At 30.5% G+C, this 17838-nt stretch overlaps 3 protein-coding genes across 5 annotated transcripts in view; 1 reads left to right on the plus strand and 2 right to left on the minus strand.

Moving 5' to 3' along the window:
* crm (cramped chromatin regulator) overlaps positions 1-17838 on the plus strand; it is a 36865-nt gene that overhangs the window by 1164 nt on the left and 17863 nt on the right. The window lies entirely within an intron of this gene.
* Positions 1963-6300, minus strand: LOC143916157 (lipase 1-like). 2 transcript variants are annotated; one of them, XM_077437092.1, is made up of 9 exons: positions 5684-6300; positions 4429-4591; positions 4156-4345; positions 3972-4083; positions 3328-3568; positions 3087-3248; positions 2590-2671; positions 2377-2519; positions 1963-2302 (listed from the first exon to the last, which is right to left on the minus strand). In XM_077437092.1, exons 2-9 carry the CDS (start codon positions 4558-4560, stop codon positions 2120-2122), a joined length of 1245 nt encoding a protein of 414 aa, XP_077293218.1. In that variant the 5' UTR covers positions 4561-4591; positions 5684-6300; the 3' UTR covers positions 1963-2119. The 2 variants fall into 2 exon arrangements, with proteins under 2 accessions (XP_077293218.1, XP_077293219.1); XM_077437093.1 differs by having other exon boundaries at positions 4156-4355; positions 5684-5774.
* On the minus strand, positions 5684-12361 carry LOC143916156 (lipase 1-like). Of its 2 annotated transcripts, none has more exons than XM_077437090.1 (9): positions 12061-12361; positions 9796-9957; positions 9525-9714; positions 9341-9452; positions 7570-7810; positions 7338-7493; positions 7168-7249; positions 6951-7093; positions 5684-6788 (listed from the first exon to the last, which is right to left on the minus strand). In XM_077437090.1, exons 2-9 carry the CDS (start codon positions 9901-9903, stop codon positions 6597-6599), a joined length of 1224 nt encoding a protein of 407 aa, XP_077293216.1. In that variant the 5' UTR covers positions 9904-9957; positions 12061-12361; the 3' UTR covers positions 5684-6596. The 2 variants fall into 2 exon arrangements, with proteins under 2 accessions (XP_077293216.1, XP_077293215.1); XM_077437089.1 differs by having other exon boundaries at positions 9796-9934; positions 12061-12353.

Here is a 17838-nt window from a genome sequence, read left to right on the forward strand (position 1 = left end):
TTATAATATTTCACAGCTTATCTACCCTTGCTATGTTAAGGCTTAATATAATTGAATTGCATTTATCAAAGAATAATGGACTCTTTTCAATATATATAGTAATTAGTCACAAATCAAAAATCTATGAGTAACTCGATGCTTTAATATTTATTGTGAATTCTGGTATCAACATAGTTGAATTATGTTTCCTTGACGTTTTAATCGTCAAGAAATTGGTCGTTAAAACATTTTTGCTTAATACAGTACACTCTCAATTATCCAGGCTAATGCTGGGGAGGAAGGGCACGGATAATTTAAAAGCACGGATAATCCGAATCATCAAATTTTGACTTGGTTTCGAGTATAATATCATATTAACAATACAAATTTTTGTTTGATAATTTTAATACTCATTATTTATTAAGAAAAACGCTTATAGTTGAGCAGATGTGTGGCCGTTAGTACCTATAGTTAGTACTACTGTTGCCAAAATATAAAAAAAATCTAGTCAACCAGCCAGATGAAGCATTGAAGTTGTCTACTAATCCTAATTTTTCATGGAAAAACTTGGCTGTTTCCATACACATTTGACCGCTAATTGGTATTCCTTCTGCTCATTTTTGATTTAACTGTGTATATGAGTATAGTTGCAACCAAATCTTCGTATCTTGACATTTTCATACTTTTTCGGTTTGAAGGACCTGCAGAACTATCACAATCACTCGCCAACGCCTCTAACTTATTTTTTTGTTTCACTATATTTCGAACAGGTATGTAAATCTGAAATATTTTCGAGTTAATAGCAAAGAAAATAATTTCATACACAAAGTATTATGATTGATAATAATTAAAAATAGGTATATTTGAAAAAATCTGCTCTGAATACACGCACTTGTTACTTCTTCGATGATCAAAAGCGACTGAAAGAACTGACGCAATAGTAAAAAACTTTTAAAAGGGGAACGAAAAACATTTCTGTGTGACATCATTTATTTCAAATAACACGCATGTTTACGGTCGCAATCAATCAGTGAGTCTCATTATCATATAAGAACAAAATTTAATTAATTTTAAAAATTAATTCATATTTTTCAAGCGGATAATACGCTAACTAGATAATCTGCACCCGGATAATTGAGAGTACACTGTACTTATTTAACTCCAAACATAATAGTGGTTTGTAATGTAATGTAAAAGTTTGTGCACCTATTGTACTTTTAATACAATATGTAGATTAGTTGTGATTAGAATATCGATTTTATGATAAAAAATATACATATAATATTTTTTTCTAGCAATGCTGATATGATAACATTTTTTGTTTTATTTAGTGAATATTTTTTTTAAATGAAATTATTACTTGCATAGATATACATATCAAATATGACCAACAAATATATATCACAAGTTCATACATATATTGTAAAATTGTCTTATTGTATACAATATGTTTATGTCCAAGTGATTACTCTGGTTCGTTCATGAACTTTCTTGGTTCATACACGAACTATTGGTTTTAGTTTAAGCGCTAACAGTCAAAGTTATCATTGCCATATTTCCTGTTTCCTCTGATATTTAAAATATTGCAACCCAGGGTAAGCATATGTATGTATATACAAACATAGAGGATGGGACAATCGATTGAGAATACTTATATATTATTTATATGCCTAATAGTTTGGGCACAAATAAACTAGTTCGTTTCTCAATTTGTTCTATTGTGTACAGATTGGTTCGTGTATGAACAAACTACTATATTCATAAAGGAACGAAATGCACACTTGGACTGTGACATATGTATGTATTATAGATACCTATTACACTTGGTCACCTTGATTATTTTTTCTGCATAACAATCTAATATTAATTCCAACTTTTATACAAACATATTATCTCCAGTATATGACTGCAAATTTGTATTTTGTATATTTGATACACAATAGTTTCGTTCTGTGTTAATAAATACAACGGTTTTTTTTATTTACAAGGAATATATTATGTGTGTATTTAATGCATTTAAATATTATTATACATTACACAATTTTACTAAAAGCAATATTCAATATTTACATGGTTTTTAAAATTTCTGTCAACCATTTTGAAATAGGGTTTTTTTCACATTTATTATTCTCGTAATGCACTATTTTTTAGTGTCGAATAATTTTGACATCATTTTGATCATTTTAATAACATCATAATTCAGCAGTGTGTGAACATCTTTTGCATATACGAAATCTAGGTGATTGAATTTATCATATGCCATTCGCTTTCTAATTACCCTTTGATTCTTTGTTTTCAACATTCTGGTTAACCTTACAGCCCCCTGAAACATAGAATAATACGATGGCGTAATACATTTAGTTTATAATATAACTTCACATTTTGGATTTATCTTACCACTGGATCGGCCAGTGGATCATTTTCTGCGTAAAAAAGCATCGTTGGCGCTATATTTGCTGTTAGATCATATTGTATTGGCGATGGGTATCCATATTTTTTCATATTTTCTTCTGTTCCCCAGTCATATTCTCGAAAGGCTCCTTACCAAACAAATAATAATTTCCGATGAGTGTAATTTATTTAAAAAAGAACAATAACAACTAAACGTACCTGTGAGAGCCATTTGTGCATAATGATCTAATTGTTTTAGTGACACAGGTTGAAGTCTTGCGATTATTGTACTGGTTTTATTCTAAAAGTTTAAAATGATTTATTAAATCCTAAATTAATAGAAAATTTATATTTATTTATTTATTGAAAAATCAACAGGCCTCTGATGTAGAAATTCATATAAATAAAGAATAAATATAACAAATTAATATCTAACTGGGATCCTGAAACCAACCTTACTCAGTAAATCGAAACAATCAAGGAAACCATTTAGGAGCTTAAAAAATAATGTAGCATCAGCGAGTCGTCGCCTGACAGATAGATTGTTAAAGGATAGGATTTTTAAAATATCGAGAACAGTAGTATGGGCGTTGGTAGGAAAACGGTAGCGTAAGGATTTAATAAATTTTAGTTGGACTTCTTCAATACAATTATTATGGGATAAATAAAAAGGTGACCAGATAACAAGTTTATATGAATGTTTTGTTTTGTCTCACCCAATCGACCTGTTCATAATCTTCACCAACAAATGGAAAAGACATTTTAGTGTAGCAATTGTCTTTTTTTGCATCTGTTGGGGTGCAAAATTCTGATGCTAAAATGTATTGAATATCCTTTGGTACCGAAACTGGATCTATGTTCAAAGCTCTCAACATTTTCTAAGACACAATTCAAAAATTATTTTCATATCCAAATATATTACCATATTTATTTATATATTAGATATTAGCTTCGTACGGGTACGTTCATGCTATAGGCTAATGTTGATATTTCTTTCATCATTGAATTCAGTGAGGTCACTGGTGCTAACCCCGTAAAACTGGCAATCTTTGCTGCCACATCAGGTCTACGATGACAGGCTACGAAATAAGTAGTCGTGCCCATGGAAAATCCTATGTAGTGCAGCTTTGGAGAATCAGTTTCTTCCAGGACTTTCTCGATCATTAAGGGCGCATCATATTTTCCATGCTCGTCATAACTGCACGCAATTAAATCAATTGAGAATGTATACTAAGTACTACAATGTTTTGGCCTGTTTATTATGTATATATCAGTATAAATGTGTTTGAAGACTAACATTACATTTTGAATTGGTATAACTATGGTGATATAGAATTTTTTTTCTTGATTTTAGAGATTTCAGTCTGCAGGCTTTATTAAATGTAGCGTATTTGTTTATGAGTAATTGTTATATGATAGTAAGTCTCATAACATTATAGTGTTATCTCTTTAGTAATGACCTAGTAAGTTACCTTCACAGCTTTAATTGATTTTATTTACATTAACAAGGTAGTAACTAATTGTGGAATATCATTGCAATGACGACAATTAATTTCCCGACGTAAAATACATCAAAGTCATTTAATGCGCAACTATCTTACCTAAAGTTCCAAAATTTCGTGCTGCTTTTCTTGAGACTAATGTGAGATGTATATGTGTTGCCCCTTAAATTTCCCAGCCACACGTCATAGCCTTCGTCGGCCATCAGAAAAGCTGCCAATGAAAGTGTTCTCAAAATATTTTATGTTTTAGTATTAGACTTTAGATGGTCTATCTATTCTTTACCTAAACTTCGTTTTGGTCCCATTCTTACGAAGTCTTCAGCACTTCCTGCGAGTCCGTGGACCATGAGAACGGGTAGCTTTTCGGGATCGAAATGGTCGCCATTTATTCGGAAAATTTTTATCCTGTAACCGTCAGGACTTTCCACTAGATATGTCCTTACCATATAACCGTATTGGGACGCTAATTCCGGCTGTAACAGACTAATCTTATAATGTCATTTCTAACTGAACGGATTACCAAATTTACACAAAAAATACATCAACGATTCATCACCAATTCCATGAAAGCTTCTTTCGGTAGATTCAGAGATTGTGCTATCGTCAAAATCGAGCCAAAGGCTATCAACCAGTAAACGGTTATATATGAAGTCCTCATCTTTGATTGTGTTCTACTTAATCCGAACATTCGACTATTATTATTTAATTCCTATTCATATCTGTAACACACGAAATCGTTTATTTATATTAAAAGTTTAATTTAAATTTAATTCCCAGCTGGACATGGAAAGTTGGAAAATAGGACTAAAAATTAACGTATATAAAACCACACTAATATTCAATAGTTATTGCATGCCTGATAGCATTTCATTAAATGTTAAAACAGTAGAATTTGTCAGAAATTATTTATATTTAAGGAAAATAATAGACATGTCAGGTAGTAAAGAAGAGGAGATAAAGAGACGTTTGAGATAAGGATAAAGTACATTTAGGTGAATGAACACCATTTTTAAATCAAAAACGCCACTTTGTCTCAAAGTGTTTTGCCAGTGATGACGGATGTGAAACTTGAAAATTGAACGTTAAAATGTTACACAAAGTTCAATGCACTCAGATAAGTATGGAATGCTGTATGCTTGGCATAACGAGGATATATGGGAAACGATAATGGGTGTAAAGTAAGACAATGGTAGTGGATATAGTGGTGAGAGTGAGGAGATTGAAATGGTCATGGGCGGGTCAGGCAGTTAGAAGAATGGACGAATGGTTCAAAGGAAGTGCTGGAATGGTAGCCAAAAAGGGTGAAAGAAGACCGCAAAGATGATGGGTGGACTAAATTAGAAAAATATGTGAAGTGAGATGGAAGACTTGCGTAAAACAAAAACGAATGCAAGCATGTTGGAGAGGCCTTCATCCAGCAGTGGATTGGCTGTACATGATGATGGTTCGGTGAAAACGAATGAAAACTCTGTTACCAGATATTCTGTATTCGCGATTTTCGTGGCAACGAATATCGTTTGCGCGATCGCAATGTGCGCAATAGTCGGTTTACCGATGTTGGTATGCACTTTAAGTTTATTTAAAGTAAATTTCGATTGTTGATTTAGAATCCGTGACGTTCAATTTAATAAAAAAAACAAATGAATATTCAAATATAAATACCGAGCGAAGCCAAGTAAAAACATTAGTGATTAATTCAAAAGACAAAGAACACATCCGGGATTTCGGAATTCGTTTAATTTGAAACTATTTCTAAAGCATGCATATGTATGTATGTATAATATATGTATTAACATTTATTTAATACTTACAGATCATGAGTATAAATATTCCTAGGTGTCTCTTATAGATATAATCACTTGCGACTTAAATATTTCAATTCGAGCACTATTCCATATTTTTACAAGGTTTATATTATTATCTTAATATTTGAATTGATTCACACTATTTTAATGTTTTTTTTTCGGTTGTATATTTCAGGCCGATTATATAAGTGTTAATCGAAACTCGACCGATCGATCAGGAGTTAAATTGCAAATGATTCGATATGTTTAGCGATCAAGTAACAGCCGGTTGACCGCCAAATAGTTTTCAAGTTCGATCTTAGCAACACAACCCTAGTTAGTGCGTGCTGGTATTCAATTGCAGAACTTGATTGCATTGCATATTGTTTATATGCATTTTTATTTATAAGTATGTATGTTCACTTGGGTGTAGGTGTAATTGCAGTTTCAGTGCTTTCCGAAAGGAAAATGGCACTTCCGTTAATTATTATTTTATTTTTTCAACGCTGAGTTTTATTTATTTATTTTTTTAAATAAAGCTATGCTGATAATTCAACAATTTTAAGCTCGATATATTTCGTGTATGCGTGTTAGGCGTAGACCGTATCGCGTATGGGATATTGAAGCAATTCAAATGATAAAATTGAATTGGGACTATTTCAATATCTTCCTTTAAATAACCCAACTCAACCCAAATATTTTAAAACCTCAAAAAAGTTAGTAATTTTTATCAATTTTGTTGACGCGAATTTGGCATCCGAATAATCACATATGCTTTAAATTTTATATGTGTGTTTTCATGTTATAAATTATTTGCACGCAGTCAGAATAAAAATAATACAGGAAAATACTTAAAATTTAAATTTATTGTAATTATTCAAATGGCATGCAAACGTTTTAAGTTTAAGATTTGTTTGAGTGCAAATTTTAAGAGGCTCATTTATATTTTGTTGTCTAATGTGGTACGCATTTTTGACATCGCTTCGATCATATTTAGAATATCGTAGTTCAGTAACTTGTGAATGTCTTTTGCGTACACAAAATCAAGGTGATTGAATTTTTTATGTGACAATAGCTTGCTAATCACTATAGGATTCGATCTCTTTAGTTTTCTCGATAGTCTTGCACTTCCCTGAAATCAAACGTTTTATGATTAAATAATTGAGTAATTTATTGCAATTTCGTGTGCGCTTTAATATAGCTAGAATCGAAACTTTGAAAATTAATTATCGTACATAATTCGAATTCAATGTTTTTATTATTGCTTTAAAAGCAAATTTTACAAAAATATTACCGATGGTTCGGAGAGTAGATCATTTCCTCCGTGAAAAAGCGTCGTTGGTGCTATGTTTGCCGAAATATTGTACGTCTTTGGGGCAGAATATCCGTATTTTTTTATATTTTCTTTTTTTCCCCAGTCGTATTCTCTGAAGGCTCCTAATCAGAAGAAAATGAAAAGAATTCGATCGATATACATAGCATGCATTTTTGAATAGAAAAATGTGACATACCTGTTTTACCCATTTGACGATAATGGTCTAATGTTTTTAATGTAATTGGTTGAAGTCTTGCGAGTATTGTAGTGGTTTTATTCTAAAAATATAAATTAATTATAAAATTGCATTGTATATGTACGAGTATATGTATATGACATTACAGGGACGTATCGCTATTGTCGTACCCAATCGACTTGCTCATAGTCTTCACCGACAATCAAGAAAGAAATTGTAGTGTAGCAATTGTCTCTATTCGGATCGTTTGAATTGCAAAAATCTGATAGATTTGGAATATCCTTCGGAAACGACAATGGATCCACATTCGCATTTTTCAATAAAGCCTGAGATATAAATTTCAAATATTATTTATTTGTGTGTGAGCACATTTTATTATTAGAAATAATATTAATTTCTTACGACAATATTATTATCATAACTCCATTGTGCAATTTCCTTCATCAGTCTACTAGCTGAGGTGACTGGCGCCAGTCCTGTAAAGCTGGCCACCTTTGCTGCCAGATCAGGTCTACGATGACAGGCTACGAAATACGAAGTCGTACCCATGGAAAATCCAATATAATGTAACTTAGGAGAAATAGTTTCTCTCAGAATTCTCTCCATCATTGTTGGCACATCGTATTTTCCGTGCTCGTCGTAACTGTGTATGGAATTATTATATTTTGTGATGTCGAAATTAAATGTACATATGTACATACAAATGAATAAATAAAAGAATGGGAATACATGGATGAAAACTTTTCATTGAAAAGTGTGATCAATGTGGTAGATTTGTGGCAATTTGTAGGATATACAGTTAAACGAACTGATGCGACAAGAATAAACATATCTAAGAAAAGCCGAATGGATGCTGGATGGATGATTCAAAAGAAACGTCTGAAACGCAGTGAATGAAAATGAAAAAAAAAATACTGAAAAGGCTTTCATTAAGCAGAGAACGGTTGAAATTTTTAAAATAAAATTAACGACAAGTTAAACTGCTGATTAAGACATTAAGTTATGATAGCTCTTCACTTTTTGTCACGTTACATCATAATTCACTTAAGATGGTAAATTAACTCTGTGCGCTCCATTCTACCAAATTGCAATTTTTCGAGACTAGTTTACTCAACTTTTCGTCTGTTTGAACAGGAGTTTATGTGTGATATATTTAATATACGAGACATATTGTGATCTTTCATAGATTTTTAAGCTATTAACACGCATTTTAAATATTTAAAAAGGTTGAAAAATGAATTCTTACTATATATTTTTAAACGTTGATGTCTTAGTTATTGTGTTAATTTCATAAAAATTATTTCACTATTTAAAACATTTTCGTACATGTGTATTTCGTCTAACCCACGTAAGTTAATTCATTTAGTGAATTACATTCCAACTGGTCAAAATATATTACAACTGAAAATACAGTTCAGTTATAAGTTGACACCAGGATAGATGGAGAGGTTAGGTCTTCGTTAAAACGTCACTCGATTAGTAAATTCAGTTGGAAAGTCACATTTTTGTTTTTGTTTTGAACACATTCTTAAAGCTATCGTAATACGGTAGTCATTACCTTTATACGCAATATCTAGTAAATATTAACGCATTATTGAATTATATAGCATTCGTAAAAATATCAGAGCTGTCAAAGCTCAACTGTTATGTTACAACTGGCGCACATCGTTGAAAGTGTATTTGCGCTTGTAGATATATACATATATGTAATTTACTTGTTGAATTGTAATCGAATATGAATTACCTGAAACAACAGTTGGCATTTATTACAACTGAAAATACACTTCGACTGTAACATACATATATACAAACTTGACGACGAAATATGTACACCAAAAAGTTGGGCAAACGAGTCTCGAGAAATTTCAAGTTGGTGGAACGAGGTAGACCAAACTTAACTCTATGCAAATCAGTCGCGTCTTATATAATACATACATATGTATGCATGCTAATGTTGCATCTGTATCAAATGATCTTTCTCACAAGTGAATTCTCGTACAAATTAAATATGTTAATGCAGTATGCAGTATTGACCTACTTGTAACCTTTTATTTAATTGTTAGCCTTAACAATAGCAATTATGAAAAAACATTGGAATTATTATGTTATTAGTTCTCCAGCACTAAACATATTTACATATGTATATGTGTCGTATGATATGGAAAATTCTTACCTGAAGTTCCAATATTTCTTATCGTTTTTCTTGAGACGAATGTGGGATGTGTACATGGTGCTCCTTAAATTTCCCAGCCACACGTCATATCCAGCATCGGCCATTAGAAAAGCTGCCGTTTTTTGAATATTTTTTAAAATCGCTTTTGGATTTTAGTCATTGAATTCAGTCTAAAATTTCTTACCTAAACTTCGCTTGGGTCCCATTCTTACGAAGTCTTCAGCACTGCCTGTAAGTCCATGGACTAGGAGTACTGGTAGTTTTTCAGCATCCAATCTATCGCCTTTCATACGAAACATTGTCAACGTGTAACCATCGGGAGTTTCTACTCGATATCGCCTCACGGAATATCCGTATTGTTCTGCCAATTCAGGCTGTAATTATTGGTCAATGTTACAGTGCTATCTCTTGATTAATGAATTACATAAAGTACAAATACGTCAACGATTCATCACCAATTTCATGTAAACTTCTCGTGGTATTTTCGATGTCGTCCATTGTGCTGTCGCCAACCTCGTCGCAGTAATTGTCAACCAGTAAAATATGATGTGCCAATTATTCATCTTTGATTTATTTAACGGGTTTGTATTAATTCTGTAGCGCGATAATTAAAAGGCCTGTATTTAACCGATCAGTAAAAAATTCACATTTTCATCAGTAAAAAACCATTTGGTAGTTAAAAATAATGGATTGAACAGTGAATATAATAAATGATCAGTTGCTATGTAATCAGTTATTAAATAGAATGATAAATATTTAAATAATATGAGCAGTAATTAAACCGAAATGATCAGTATATAAAACCAAATGATAAGATTTCAAAATAAATGATCAATTACAATGTTCGACACGAAAAATGGTTCAGAGACGAGATTGACTTTTCTTATTGTAGATCTATGCCCAGTAAACACGAATCTGGTAATAAAAAATGTTGATTGGCTCCAGATTCGGAAATATATATGTTTTTTAAATCGCGTGATTTTTCTATATCTTGGTGGTGGTTGTCTCAAAATCTGTAAATTTTCTGTTCAAAATGTATATTGGAATCTATAGTCGGGTATTTTATATTTCATTTGTAGTACTTTTCAGCTTTCAAATCTCTCTAAATAGTCGTCCAGTTCAAATAAAAAGTTAAAAGTACTTATTTTCACTTGGGATTTTTTCCCACTGTTAATACTATTTTATATTGAGTATTTTCTATTGAAACATATTTATTGGGATAGTGTTCTGGCTACACTATTTTTGTTTTCGTTTAAAAGGATTAATTGGAAGTGTGCTGAATTTTAAATCGGTAAAATTGCGAGCTAAAAACTCGTGATAGTGGAGCACGGATTTGTGTTGTGTAAGCTGTATTTTTATGTTTATGAACATCTTACAACTTAATCTTAAATAAATAGGGTTTTACTTATCATTGATATTATTTATCTGATCACTTATTTAATTAATTACTGATCGAAAAATTGTTATTTACTGATCGAAAAATGAATATTTACTGATCATTAATATTATTTAACTGATCACTTATTTATTAAATTACTGATCATTATTCTTAATATTTAACTAATCATTTTAGTTATTTTAAACCACCAAATAATTAGTTCCTTAATTAAAATATTATTGTAGTCGATTTGTGAAATTAATTTATTTGAATTTGGATTTAGACGACTTTAATAAAGAGGTAATTGTCTTGATAGGCTAATTGTCTTGATTGGTTATTGTTAATGCATCGGTTGATTTTATTTCGAAATAGTTAACACATCCGGGTTATTATAATTTGAGTAATTTTGTAAGTAGGCGTATGCATGCGTACATATACACTTAACTAATTCAATTCAAATTGTTGTATTTCTACATATGAGGGGTTGTAACCATAACGTTGTAAGTGTCACATTGCTTCAAATGCGTTGTATTCGTGATTTGACGGAGGTATTTGTGTCGGCCTTTACTTGCACCCTTAAAACAATCTTGAAATGCCGCGTACTAGTGGTAGAAACATGTAGTAGCAAGTCATAACGTTGTAAGTATTAATTGCACTATCACTTGTACTGTCAGTATCGTAAAGATGAATATGTATGTATTTCAGTATATTTAGTGAGCCCTATGACATTATTTAACTGGATGAATATTGCTAGAGATGATTAACACCCAAAAGCTGATGACAGGACTAGGGTAGCATCTTTGAATTAAGAGTGACGACGCGTCAGAAGTTCGTAACAAGACATCGTTATTATGACGCTTAATAGCCACTGAAAACTTTTTTTTTCTTTATATTTATTTTTCTAATATCTTAAGATTTATCGATTGTTCACTGAATGATTATAATACCCCGCAAAAGATTTACAGTTTATTAATAAAAGAGTCGTTATATTTAAAAGTCGCAAAAGTCCACTTTTATTCACTTCGAGAAATATTTCGCAAAACATGAAATATAATGTTTGACGTTTAACAATATTTAAAAGTACTGGTGGTCTATATATAATACGTTTATTTTGCTATATCGAGATTCTGAACATTTCGAATTAAAATAAGTGATGACAATTTGTGAATTAAGTCAAACAGAAATAATGTTTTTAAGCTTTGTAAATTGGATTATTGTAAGAATGAGTGTATCATTATTATTATTTATTTAAACAGTCTTAAGCCTCCTGAAAATTTAGATTTCTGGAACTTTAAACGCTATGGTTTGGTATCCCTCATATGTTTATGCATAATTTACTTACGGTTTTCCGATCAGAGGTTGTTAATTTTCAAGTTACGGGAACTTTCAGGTTTTTTTACACCTTTAAGCTCTTTTGCACTCAACGTTGACTTTTTTAATCACGATTTTTCAAAAACTTTTTTTTTTATTTTTAATTTCATTTATTAAAAAAATCTATTTAGAAATTGTGAGAGGAAATCGACACTCGACTGATTAATCGGCGGTCCTAACTTGAATTGGTGTATTTTCTTGTCGGAAGATCTGGTCGACCGTCAAAGATACTTCAAGTTCGATCCTAGCAGCTCAACCCTGTTCTTGTTGGAATCGACATAGAAAAGTTCTACGCATAATTTGATTACACTGAGCAACAAAAAATCACGTTTTTGAGTTACCAGAGCGGATACTAACCAATCTTTACTAATTTTGACCCACTGATTTCGAATATGATAATGATTTTTGTTGTTTGGGTCTCCTTTACGAGATATGAGCGTTTAAAAAAATGCGCACTTTTTACAGATTTTTGGCTTTTGCGGTCTTTAATTGAAAATCTAGTATTGCTGTGCTCAAAGTGAGTATTGGAATCAATAGTCAGATGTTTTTTTTATTTATTTAGATTTTTTATTGTTTTTGCAAGGGGGACGGCAAGCGAGAGTCCGCCACTTACGCACATAAGTGGCGGACTTGCCATCTCGCTTGCTCCAAGGCTTCTAGTGTACGCTCCCGAAAACTGAACGAAATTCTTTCTTAGCAATTACCGCTCGAGTTAGTACGTTTAAATAAAAATAAAAAATATGAAGATAGAAAACCAATCCTTATGAACGTGGTGAAATAAAAGACTAACCAAGCAAATGCAAAATAGCACAGAGAAAAAATCCGTAAAAAATATATATTTTTGACTTTTAAAATTCGCTAGAAAATTAATTATAAATATTTTAAAACAATAAAAAATCACAATCAATAGAAAAAACATCTGACTATTGATTCCAATACTCACTTTGAGCACAGCAATACTAGATTTTGAATTAAAGACCGCAAAAGCCAAAAATCTGTAAAAAGTGCGCATTTTTTTAAACGCTCATATCTCGTGAAGGAGACCCAAACAACAAAAATCATTATCATATTCGAATTCAATGGGTCAAAATTAGTAAAGATTGGTTAGTCTCCGCTCTGGTAATTTTTTTGTTGCTCAGTATTATTTGTAAATACTCATTGTTGTGTCAATTTTCATATGCGAACTTTTTAATTCTATAAAAATCTATATAATTAAAGTTATCATTACAAATTTCAATTTTCCGTTAGTTAGAAAAATTACTTTGTGGTATTTTTTTTTATGTATCTCGGTTATTATAGTTGGGGGATTTATATATGATATATGTATTTGTAATTAATTGTCTACCTTATGTTAAAGATATAGGGCGTGTTATTGTCGTTCTTATTTTAGTAAAAGTATGTTTTTTAACTTTCAATTTGAATTTCAAAAAATTTTGATTCAATGAGGATGTGATTGACCCGTCAAATCTTATAGAGGGTTAAGGATATTATGCTATTTTTACAAACCTCCTTTTTCTTTTGTTCGTTTTATGTGTGAATATATATATGTGTAGGTGTGTATGTATGTATATGTATATATATATATATATATATATATATATATATATATATATATATATATATATATATATATATATATATATATATATATATATATGTATTTTTATATTTATGTATGTATGTATGTGTATTTGTGTATACGTGTAAGTATTTGTGTATATATGGATGGTGTACATATATGTTTATATAATTGTCTTTGGCCAGGAAGGCGCATTGGGTTTACCTGTTGGGCCTTCTTGGTGTAAATTAAATAAAAAATAAAATATTGCGATTATGTATAATTATTTTTAGAATTAATAAACGCTTTATTTTTATCCAATATATAATTTGGAAAGAGACTTTGCATATATGTATGTATTTACATATATATCTTTGCTTGTTCGTTCATTCGTAGATCCGTGACATCATCGAAAAAATGATTCTATTTTTTTTTTTCAATTCATAGGCGCCGATTCGATTTTTTTCGAAGTCCCCGCATGGGGCGCAGCCCAATATGTGTGTGTGCGTGCGTCCGTTCGTGTGTGTGTGTGTGTGTGTGTGTGTGTGTGTGTGTGTGTGTGTGTATATGTGTGTGTGTGTGTGTTTGTGTGCGTGCGCACGCGCGCGCGTTTGTGTGTGTGTGTATCCTAACGCTAGCGTAACACAATGAATCGATAAAAAGCCTTAACTTTGTATAAATTAATTTCGTCGAGACTTGCGGCGGTGTCGAACCCGTGATCTCACAATAGCCTCATATAGGTCTAAACTGGGCTTAACGGTCTCAAACACCACGCCAAAGTTGATTCTTCATTTCGCCTTTTTTTTTTAAACATTAATTGAATTTTTTTTTGTATTTTATCGAGGTAAGGCAGTTATCAATATAATTTTTGTTATTAATTCACAAGAATAGTCGAAATATGATTTTTATAAGTAGAATTTTATTTAATTCTCATATAAAGATAATTTAATATATTATCCCTATTAATTCAATTTAGATTCGTGTAAATACGAGTAAACACTAACTAGTACGAGATTTTTGCTCGCAATTTTACCGATTTAAAGTTCAGCACACTTCCAATTAACCCTTTTAAACGAAAACAACAAATAGTGTGGTCAGAACACTATCTTAATAAACATGTTTCAATTGAAAATACTCAATATAAAATACCCGACTATAGATTCCAATACTCATTTTGAACAGGAAATTGACAGATTTTGAGACATCGACCGAACAACACCAAGATATAGAAAAATCGCGCGATTTATAAAACACATATATCTCCGGATCTCGAGCCAATCAACATTTTTTATTACCAGATTCGTGTTCACTGGGCATAATTCTATAAGAAAAGTCATATCTCGTCACTGAACCAAAAAAAAAGTCGTCATTTGTCGAACAGTGTTATTACTATTCATATTGTAACTCGATTTTAAATCATGTATCAATCCGAAAGCACCCGTTGAAATTTCAACGGGCATAAAACTAGTATAGTATAAGTGTGCATTATCAATGATTTTTTCTATTGAATTTAAATTTATTGACGTTCAAATTGTTTTTATATTTTATTTTGATCGGTCATCTCCGTGTACAGTATATACTTCAAAACAAATTTAACATTTATTTTTTTTTTTAAATTTTGTATTTTTAGTTATTTACAGTATCCATATACAATATTATAGACGAATGATATTTCAAAAAATTTGGCGATGTGCAAAAATGTCTGCTATGCAAAATTAGACTGCTCAGGTAATTTAATTTGAATACATTCTGTATGCATATTGGCATTTTATCCTTGAGATTTTCGCAAGTTTATGTTAGCATCAGTTTTTTTTATCCAAAGCTATCAAAATAGATTTACACGAAAACTAAAATTTATATTCCCGGAAATAACCTTTGACATCTTATTCATTTTCGTAGCCAAAAATTTGCAGTTGTTTTTTGTATGCGTGAGCAAACATTTTATATTTTTGTTTTTGCTAAGATATAGTTTCAAACTACCAAATTTATTAGTTTTATTTAATTGAGCATAATATGTACATGTACGCATATAAACATACATATGTATGTATGTAATATATAAATGTTCTACAAAAATGAGAATAAAATTTTGTTTTTTCTAAGTGCAGAGAAATCGCATCACTTTCAATTGTTCGATGTTTTCGATTTTTTTTTATTACATGAAGCTATACACAAGTTTTTTTGGTTTTATTATTTGATTCCAACTATTTAACATGTTAAACGATTAAAAAAGATTATTTATATTTTTAAATTAAGGCGAGATACGAATTTAAAAAAAACATGCACAATAGGGCATTTTTCTTATATGTATTTCAAATGTCTCTAGCTAAAATAATATTACAGTATATATTTTTCTATGAATTAAAATACATAGGCAATGGACATATGACAACAATAAATAGTAATATAAAAATTACTAGACAATCGTCTTACTTTTGTGACGGGATCGATACCTTCCGGCACGGACAATACGACTTTTTTTAGTATGTCGTCCAAAATTTCTTCAAACCATACATTTTCAACAGTTTTTTTAACTCATAATTTGCCCCAGGGTGTTGTTTTTATTTCCTTTGCTTTATAATAGGCCTATAAATATTCGATAGGTTGTAAGTCGGGACTATTGTCTGGTCATTTTAGTGATGAATATCTACTTTCTCTATGTATTTTTTTATTTGTAAAAAAATAGCCGTCCAAACGTAATAAAATGCTATTAAATTTGTTTGATGATCTCTATCACTTATTTTAAATACAATAAATATCATTTTTGCCCGATGATAATTTGCAATTCTTTATATTGATTTATTTCCGACCAAAATTTTTGAACCGAATATTATTAAAATTGTTATTAAGTACTTGATCATGACTAATTTATAATAATGCATATTTTATGTTAGCCCAGTTAATTAATCTTAATACTGAGAATGATCTATTTTGTAGTAATACGAAATTTTTATTTGTCATCATAATAAAAGGGGGAAATACGATAGAAAAAGTTTTTAAAAAATTCAATTATTCAATTCTTTTATCAAGTTCCAGATTCAGAGATTTAAGACACTATTATTTTAAGTTTTGAATTTCAATTTTGAAGTTGTGTCGGTCATCTTATCTATGAAATCACTAACAGAAGATAAAATTGAAAAATTGTCATTTTTAACTTCTGTCACAAGGCTTTTCGCTATATTTTTTAGTTTGTCAATCACGAGCATGGTTTCTATTATTGTTGTTACTTTTTTGTGGTTGTTTATTAATTGAACTAATCTGTGTCAAAAAATCCTTTAGGAATAAAATCGACCTTTTATATAATTACTTTGAAGCTTTTCACTTACATCTTTATGATTTACGTCCAAAGCAGATATAACATAATTATTTAATTCACAAAGACGTTGAACACTATTATCAAAATTTAGCCATCTAATGTGATTGTAATTGAGCAATATATTGTGTTTTTCACAGTTGATTTCACATATATGTAGAACTAAAAATGTTCGAAAATGTACTGCTGGCATTCAATACTTTTTTCACAGTTACCTCCACTTCTTCCATGCATTTAATAACATATTTTATAACTGGCACTTCTTGATGCACAATGCAATGCATACGAAATATTTAGTTTTCATAGTCTTCATTAAATAAATTTATGTAATATCTCTCTTCTTTCACTCTTCACCGCCGCTCCATCAACAGTTACAGCACACAAAATGTGCATTGACACGTTTAACTTTAAATTAAATCCGCCTTAATTGCATTATAAATATTAATTGCGTTTGCACGATTCGTCAATGAAGTCTGGTACAACAAATTTTCAATAAATTCACATTTATTTTGTAAATTGCAAGTCAATTCTTATTTTTTTGCATTCTATCGAGAACAAACTACAGATCATATTCGCGTGGAAAATAATTTTGAGGTTTGAATTTTACAATTTTTATTTTAAATATATTAAATTTTTTTTATATTAGTATTATTTACTATAAGTCGCTGGTGGCCACACTTGAGAACCACTGGTATAGATTTTTCGTTATAAAGTTAAGAGCATTTTAGTACGGAAATCGAATGAATATTTTAACGGCAAACTTGGTTGGAGCAATTTTATTTTGTATAAACTTGCATGTACATGATTAGAATAAAAAAAATTATGGCTAAAATTAAAGGAATACAATTTTAGAAATTTTGTTTTATTTATGTTTTTTT

The sequence above is a fragment of the Arctopsyche grandis genome, chromosome 8 (genome assembly GCF_051622035.1).
Source record: "Arctopsyche grandis isolate Sample6627 chromosome 8, ASM5162203v2, whole genome shotgun sequence".
Classification (NCBI taxonomy): domain Eukaryota; kingdom Metazoa; phylum Arthropoda; class Insecta; order Trichoptera; family Hydropsychidae; genus Arctopsyche; species Arctopsyche grandis.